This window comes from Cupressus sempervirens, chromosome 6 (genome assembly GCF_028749045.1).
Source record: "Cupressus sempervirens isolate cs-2001-9-10 chromosome 6, ASM2874904v1, whole genome shotgun sequence".
Classification (NCBI taxonomy): Eukaryota; Viridiplantae; Streptophyta; class Pinopsida; order Cupressales; family Cupressaceae; genus Cupressus; species Cupressus sempervirens.
The window spans coordinates 135113788-135122554 of NC_143123.1; the positions used below are offsets into that span (position 1 = coordinate 135113788).

The window sequence follows — 8767 nt, forward strand, 5'->3', positions numbered from 1 at the left end:
TGTTCTTATGAAATGGTAGAAATAAATTGTTATCTATACTTGAACTTGAACTGAAGGAAAACAAAATTGTGAACCATGATCCTTTGTAGTGTTGATTAAACGACAAGATCATTTTGTGCTTATATATGGAGTAAGCACACTTGCATAATTGAAACTATCAATGCTTGTTTACAAATGTAAACTTTTGTTTGACTTGAGTTTTTCCTTAAAACATTACACTGACAAGATGGGCATGGAATCCTAGGTCACACAAATGGAAATAATAAACTTCCAAATGTTTATAGATGAATGATGAGCTACTCATGAGATTTATTTCAGATGCTTATGATCTTGATTAGATGTATGATGATCTTGCATAGTATATCATGTTTTTACCTTGTGACACACTGCTATACGTGTATAATACACATGCGATGTTGACTTTACATACTGAGTTGTATATTGTCATGGAGATGAAGTGTATATTCTATCATGAGATGATTATTCTAATGAAATGTTACGAGATGGGCATGAAGGCTAGGTTATATAAATGGAAAAACATGGATTCATTAACCTTTTTCAGGTGACCTGTAAGTTTGCAAGGATGATCTACCCATTAATAAGTGTCATATGCCAAATGTATAAGTGATTTAAATTATGATCAAGTTATGACCTAGAACTTGCTAGTTGAAGGATTCCAATTTTGAATACTTATCTTACTCAGTTATTGAACCCTGAAAAATTTCTTAAATGAAGATATCAATATGGAATCGAACTAATGATATGATGGGTGTCACATGAGTATGACAAGAATATGAAATAGAATCAACTCAATTGATGCTGAGAAGACCACAAGTACAGTAAAGTGAACTCAAATGAGTAAGTGTTTAATTTTATGATATCATGCAAGTATCTTTCTAGAAACATTGAAATAAAATGGACCTTGAGTTTTGAGTATAATTTAGATTTTGATCCAATTTTGAAAGGAAATGATATCACGATGCTATAATATACATTTTGTATTTGGAATATTCTTTTAGTGTTTAATTTGCAGAGATCATCAAGGACGATGAAACACAAAGGGTAATATTATATTACATTCCAATTGTAAAAGCTCACTTATAATGTTCGTTACAATTTCATCGAGGACGATGAAACACAAGGGGAATGGTATGTTACATCCCAATTTTTGATCTAATTTAAAATGTAGCCATTGAGGTTCACATGAAGTTAGTTGGCAGTTTAATTTGTTATAATCTTGCGAAATGGTAAGATGATTAGTCATTATAATTTCAAGTGAAGATAACAAGTTAGTTGATCATTTATCACGAATTCATGGAATTGAGAAGATGGTTAACCGTTATGATTATTTGTGATTAAATAATTTATTATGATAATATAATTTAATTATTGAGAATTTCCTTGCAGAAAACACGTCAAAGGGGTGGAAGCATTGTCAGAAAAGAATTAGGCACAGGAGCATCACCATCATTGGGCAAATGGGTTGAGAACCTAGCGACTTGAAACAGGATACATCTGTGGGACCCGCATGAGCTATTTAAATAAATAATTTGAGAACCATAAATAATTGAGTTGAAATATAAAACGTACCTTAAAGGATTTAATTTGATCTTTCACTTTATTATTATAATAGATATATTTATATACGTGCATATAAATATAAAAATGATGTCACCTTGTTAATATATTTACATGTACATATATAAATATAAGATTATAATAATATTCAAAATATAATAACATTTGAATTATAATATTTGAATTATAATCTTCCAACTCCATTCTTTTCTTTTTAATATTATTTGCTTTTAACCGATTAAAACACTTGGCATGATAAATTGGCAATAATCAAACTTTAGTCTTTCCAACTTCTCATCCAACCTTTTTATTTTATTTTCCTTCTCTTTTTCCAATCAATTTAATGCTTGGAATTTGAATGGGCAAATAATCTTTAAAGTTATGGAAGCCAAGAAGTCACGGCTAGACCTTATAAAATGGAAGCCGTGAGAGGAGTCAGACACCTTTTTACATTTTTGGATTCTCTTTACTATTGTTTTCAATTCTCCTCGCCTCTCTAACACCGAACTCTTTTCGCATTGCCAGTTCTTACTTCTATCGATACCCCCTGCACTTATCAAATTTTAACCTTGATTCAGACAGAGCGATTTTTCCCTTTGCCATGCAAGTATTTTCGGCTAGGAATTAGAGGTATATGTGTTGAAGGTGACGCCTTCAAGAAACTAGAGGGAAACTGATTTCAAATCAAATTATAAGTTTCAGACAGCTCCGCACTTCATCAGGTCATGTAATGCCATATCAACATCATTTTTTAACAGCCAGTTAGATTCACAAGATTCCTTCTTTTCCAGATTTATCTCAAGGCTACAGTATGAGTTTGTTGCATACTCCATGCTTTCAAATTCCATAACAATAGATTGCAAGTTATATTTGATTTTCTATAGCAGTCGGCTATGCTCAAAAACTTCCTTCTTGTTCAGGATCACATTTTAAGCTTTGCTATATAATCTATGTCATTGATAATGATTTTCTTCAAAGCTTTCATAGTTTTCCAGAATCATCATAAAAAGAGTCGAATAGTATCCCTTACGGGAGAGTTTTCCAAATGCAATAAAACTTGATATTAAAAGTACAATAACATCGAATTTCATAGCAGCAATTCTCAACATTTATCATGATGATATCTAGTTTGAAATACAGATTGACTTTTAAATTTAACCTTGTCCATGGCAATTGAAAGCCAAGTAACCATGGTATGGATCCATAAATTATTATGCCACTAGATATTAGAATCAGATTCTAGAATCCTTTAAGAACATAATCATGTAATCACAGATTGTGAAATGTTGGATGCATGTAATCTTCTTGTATAATTGACAGAACTGATTGTTCTAAGAATTCTGAACACTGGGGAGTTGCTCAACTGTGTAGCCAAGGAAACGGGCGATGAGGTGAGAGAAAGGAATGTGCAATAACATGAAATAGTATCAGTTATGACATAACAATGTTTATCATTTTTATTTGAATTATTTAATAGTTCATGTATGATCCTGTTAATTGTATCCTCCTGTTGTCAAGTCAAATGGAGTGTTTAAATACTAGGATGCTCAGTAGATGATAAATGTTCCAAGTCTAATTCTAGGTAAGGAGGGCCTTTCTCATTGGAGATTGTGTGGGGAAAATAAGTTAAGGTCCGAGGTTGGGTGGTTAAGCCCCTGACAATGTTTGAACTCTCCCCAAGTTGTCGAACGTACAATAGACAAGGATAAGCTACACATTCAATTGATTTTAGAAATAGGTATTATCACTTTTATGATGTATATGCAAGAAAGTAAGATTAATCTTCTAATCTTATGTTATTGCCACAGTTAAGTAATTGGAAGGAAAGGAATGATACAATTGTATCTGGAGCCCTAATTAATTCAGTGGTATTTGGAACCCTAAATGATACAGTGGTAACTGAAGCCCTTCAGTGGTATCTGAAGCCCTAATTGATACAATGGTATCTAATGCCCTAAATGACCCAGTGGTAATTGAAGCCCTAAGTGATATAGTGGTATTTGAAGCCCTAAATGATCCAATGGTAATCGATGCCCTAATTGATACAGTGGTATGTGATGCCCAATTTTAATATAATGGTATTCATCACTTGATTTTGATATAGCGGTTTTTGATGGTAGTTGTTATTTGATATTGTTATAGTGGTATTTATGGACTAACCTGAGTGGTTGCAAAATCATCCCTACAATGACTTCTTGGTTCAAATTCCATGGTATGTGGATTTTAATTCCTATAGTAAATTCATTGATGGTGTTTTAAGTTCTTAATTAAGAAATTTTGTTTAACTGTTTTTAACCGTCAAACCCTTTCATATGAACGAAACTGACTTAACTGACTTCCTATGAAAATGAAGCAATAACTGCATTTCTTCAAAAATGTTAGTTGTTAACTTAGACCTGGGAAAACGAGATGTTACAATAACAATGTCTCAAAGCCTCTAAAAAAGGTCCCACCACGAAACCATGTTAAAGGGTTGCAGAAGTCCAAAAAAATGATAAAACTTCGAGAAATGATGATGAGCCTCCTTGATGATCAAATAGAGAATTACAATATGGTCCATCATTTGGTAATCCTAGTTGAAACCAGCCTAACCTCTAGCACAAATGTGATGCTCATACAACTCCTTGGAGAGGAGAATGTTGAGAGATGTGGCATAAAGCTAGGAGAAAGTGTATCTAACCATGATGGTCCTGTAATTACTAGGATTGGAGGTAGGGCCTGCCTTATGTATCAAAGGAATGATGTGGTAGGACCAGAGGGCATAATCCCCATGCAGACCACCTAATTAAAGATGTCAATAGGGTAAGCACCAAGTATAGTAAAGCCATGTTTGAAAAGCTCAGCTGAAAAGCCTTCTCTATCAGCAACTGTACTAGCGTTCATGATTCTCACTTCCCTAATAATCATGTAAGCAAAGAGATGGTAGGAGGGGGGATGGTTGGTCTAGATGGGGAGCTAGTTGGGGATGTTGTAAAGCACAAAAGTATGAGAAACCATCAAGTTCTAGTCCAACTCAAGGTGGGTGGGGGAGTGACAGGGTAAGAGAGTGTGCCACGTGGTCTTAGGGGGGCAGACGGGGGAGGTCCAAAGGGCACTTCTATTTTGGCAATGGAAAGAGATTTCTTGCATCGGAGGAGTTGATGGATGGGCTTACAATCCTCATCATACCAACAGTTCATAGGACAATATTTTATCGGCCTAGAACGTGGACAAGTGAAAACTTTGAGAAATTCAGAATGAATGTGATTGGCAAATATGAAACCAAATTCCTTGCTGATATCCTTCTTGTTTATGCCAAAAGGGAAGCTTCAGATCAGCAAGGGTTTTGTATATGACTCACTGGTGCTTAATTAGAGGTTGAGCATAGTATACATTATCACAATGCATAAAGAAAAGTGGATTTATGTCGATCACTATTGTTATAAATGCTCTAACATGTACATGAAAAGAGGGAAAACAAAGAATGCACAAGAGTTGTTTGACAGAACACTTCAAATAGACATTATCTCATGGACTGTTCTGATTGCGAGATTTGTAGAAAATGGAGTTGTTGAAAGGTTTACAAATTAATCAAACAAATGCTATTGGCATGTGCAAGGCCGATTCCACCAACTTTTGCTGGCATTTTTCCCACTTGTAACAAAATGGGAGCTTTCGAATAGAGTAGGGCTGCCATCAAAGCATAATGATGGTGGATTTCTTCATTTGGTCGGAAGTACTCTGGTAAATATGTATTCAAACCATGGAAGCATCAGCAAGCCATGTGAACGCAGTCAGTAATTACAAGATTGCAGCAAGTGAATTGGTTGAAAGGGCTTTAGATTCTTTCTAGCAAACACAAAATGGCTAGTAAAACCAATCTTTGACCAATGTCCTCCCTTCCTAAACCAAAAAGGGAGCTTGGAATAGGATATCAACACGTGTCAATCATGTTATTGTAGACTTTTGTCAGATATTATCATTGGAATGCTCAGGCAAAGCCTACATGCATAAAGTGGGAGCACAACTTCACACGCCTCAAGGAGATGTGAGTGTGATCCAAAACTTTGATGGAAGAAACTCTTAACACAATCTAGCCTGAATGTTTTGTAATAATTTTTATGGATTGTGGAAATCTGATATCACTAATAGAAATAATTAGTTGTAATTTCTCTATGAGACATGTATGCAACAGAGTGACTAAACCAAGACTTGACTGATCAGCTTGGAGTGTAATACAATAAAACTGAGATCTCGATACACCATATTTTCAAACGAAATAAATATGTATAGCTGCTGTTATAATATTAGGGTATTTCTTAACACTGTATTGTCATGATTCTCGGGCATCTAGAAACTGATTACATTTGCCAATGATGAAAAGAGTTCTGTGTGCGTGTAATCATAGGTTAAGAAGTTAGTAATATCTTAAATTATTAGAGAGAATCAGAAATGGTGAAGAGGTTTTCTTTCCAGTTAGCTCTGCAGTCCATCTTCTATATTGCAAACAGGCAGATTGTGGCTGTGATTATGTGCTTTCTCCCATGGATGAGGACCAATATTATTTTTACTGCTGTAGCAAAATCTCCACTGCCCATGCTCAGAAAGTCATCCCTCCAAGCTTAACCGTCACCCCTATCTGCAAAGTGGAGCTTCTACCCCCTTTTGGAGTTGATCCTCTGCCAAAAATTCTGTCTTTTTTTACTACATTCAGCTATGCAGTTAAGACTACTAGTTTAATCCAGAGAAAGCTCCATTTATTGAGTAGCAACTACCTGCTGTGATCTATGAACTCCCATCTCCACGAGGTTCCTTTGACTTAAATGTTACTTCCTCGAAAACAGTCTCTTGACGTTAAGATCATTCAATTCCCTAAGCTAAAGTTCATAAATATATTTATATCATAATTTCAAAATCATGTGATTAATTTAATACAATATAACAAAATAAATATAATATCTATATATAATTCTAAATATTTATGAATTAAGAAAATGGTTGTGACAATTAGCTTGGAGACATTGTCCTCCATATTCATTCATTTTGCTTGAGAAATGGACCCTTTGTACTAGCTTCATGGCTTGAAAATGTAGCCTATTGTAATACATCTGCTACTGTTTTGGAGGATATAAACAGGGAATGAGTAATATTGAGAGATACAGCAAGGGGATTATAGGCAAATACTGAAACCCTTGAATTTTGGAAGTTTATCTGTATACTTGGCTAGGAAGATGCATTAAGTTAGTGACTGGTCTAGATTCTAGCGTATTGATAATTTTTCGTCTACCATTTATTGAGTTGATTGTTTTTCCTAGCAATGAAACGCTTCATTAGCCTCGGTAGAACCTTCTCTGTCTAAATGGAGCAGTTTATATAACCATCTATGCAATTGAGGTGGCTCTTACACATGTATGCTCAATACTCACATGTCCATGCACACACATACACACCCACTTGCAAATGTATCACCTATCCCCACATTGCTGCTTCCACAAACCCCCCCACCACACACATGGCGATTCATGTTCCTTCTACCTTAAAAAGAAAAGTTTAGTTTCTTGAAAATCACCTTATTTATGAAACCATAAATATTTCAGATTGTCTTTATCGCCATAGTTTTTCCTTGCATTGCATCCTATGATAAAATTTCTTTTCATCTTTTATTTATTTTATTTTTAAATTAATTAACATAACTATTAATCAAGGTATTTTTAGAATGCACGTGTATCTTGCTTGATATGTAGTTTTCAAGTTAAAGCCTTAAACTTAATCACAGTTCATATTTGCAGAGCCTTTTATGGGAGAATAGTTTAAAGTACACAAAACATACTTTGAAGGAGATGATCAATCATCATTCTTTTATCGAACTTCCTGAGGGAAAGGCTATTACCAAGGCTCAAACATTAGCAGACTTGGCGTGAGTTCTTGTCATTTTTCTCATCCATCCACAGCCATTTACAATCATTGCTATCGTATTTTCTGTTCTGTTATTCTTATCGATTATCTGGTTTTATGCTTATATCTCTAACATGGATAAACAAATCCAACCAATCAAGGACCCAATCTTGAATTTGTGAACTTATATGCTAACTTGTAGCTTTTGTACTCCTGAGAATTGCAGTGACCTTTATGGACAAGGAGACTTCTATAGAACAGTTCTAGAAGATCGTGACTTATTGGCTGTTACAAGGTGAGTGGTAATTCCTTGTCCAAGTCTAGTAGAAACAGTACTTGAATTCTAACATCACATTAATCTGGATGCAGGAAGCTTAAACTATGTTGACGACAGTGCTCATTAGCTTCCCAGTCATTGAAATTGTCAACATTCCAGCCTCGCACACCTGCAAAACAATGTTATACTTTTCCATAAACACATCTGCAGTAGTAAAATGCCTTGCAGTCAATTGGCCATACAATATACTGTAACCTCACAATAGGAGTATGATGTGTTTACATGATATCTTCCCTTGCAAAATGTAGTAGAAATCTACAGCCAGGGAAACCTTTAAATGGAGTATAATATAGTCATTGCATTTGGAAATGACATTAAAGTGTGTTGATCTAAATCTGAATAGAGCTTGCATTGTTTTAAAGCATTGGTTAGTTGGCCTTTCAAACCAAAAAATATTTTTCAGCTGCAGCCCATAGGAGAATCCTGACAACTGCTATTTTCCAACATGTCATCAGGACATTGACCATGTGGATGACATTTAGCTTACCCTGATAATTATTTTAATATTTCAACAAACAGAAAAATGTGATACCTATTCATATTATTTTCTTCAGCATTTCGCCCGGACCGTGATCAATTATATTATTCTGTATCCATCATTCAGTGCTGATTGATGTCTATAGACATTTATTAAATTATTACAGAAACAAAATTTACACAGGTTTGCCAATGTTGGTATTTAAAGCTAATTCCATGCGGAATTGTCATAAATATTTGTCTGTTCAAGGAGCATCTCATGTATCCTTTAAAATGGGCTTTATTATTGATGAATTTGTGCTTTCACAAATATGGAGAAAACCTTCAAAACTCTTTATACATTAAGATCTAACTTTAAACTAGAGTATGGACCATTAGGCAGAATAGTGATGGGCTGATGACATTGTTGAGATTACAGATTACTATTACATACCAGAAACTTTTAGAGTAACAATTTAAGAGCCTCTCATAAAGTCTAGTTTAGAACCAATATGGATAAAA

The 8767-nt window shown here is 34.5% G+C and overlaps 1 protein-coding gene across 2 annotated transcripts in view; it reads left to right on the top strand.

Moving 5' to 3' along the window:
- The window catches only part of LOC149551583 (Aldolase-type TIM barrel family protein), a 166433-nt gene extending 157912 nt beyond the window's left edge, over positions 1–8521 (top strand). Inside the window, exons 8-10 of one of the 2 annotated variants that reach the window (XM_089787099.1) lie at positions 7347–7474; positions 7679–7747; positions 7822–8521. In XM_089787099.1, the coding sequence (XP_089643225.1) occupies positions 7347–7474; positions 7679–7747; positions 7822–7840 (216 nt within the window). In that variant the 3' untranslated portion in view covers positions 7841–8521. Of the gene's footprint in view, positions 1–7346; positions 7479–7678; positions 7748–7821 lie in introns of those variants that run through there. The other variant, XM_089787100.1, reaches the window with a different exon arrangement.
- The last annotated feature ends 246 nt before the right edge of the window (positions 8522–8767 follow it).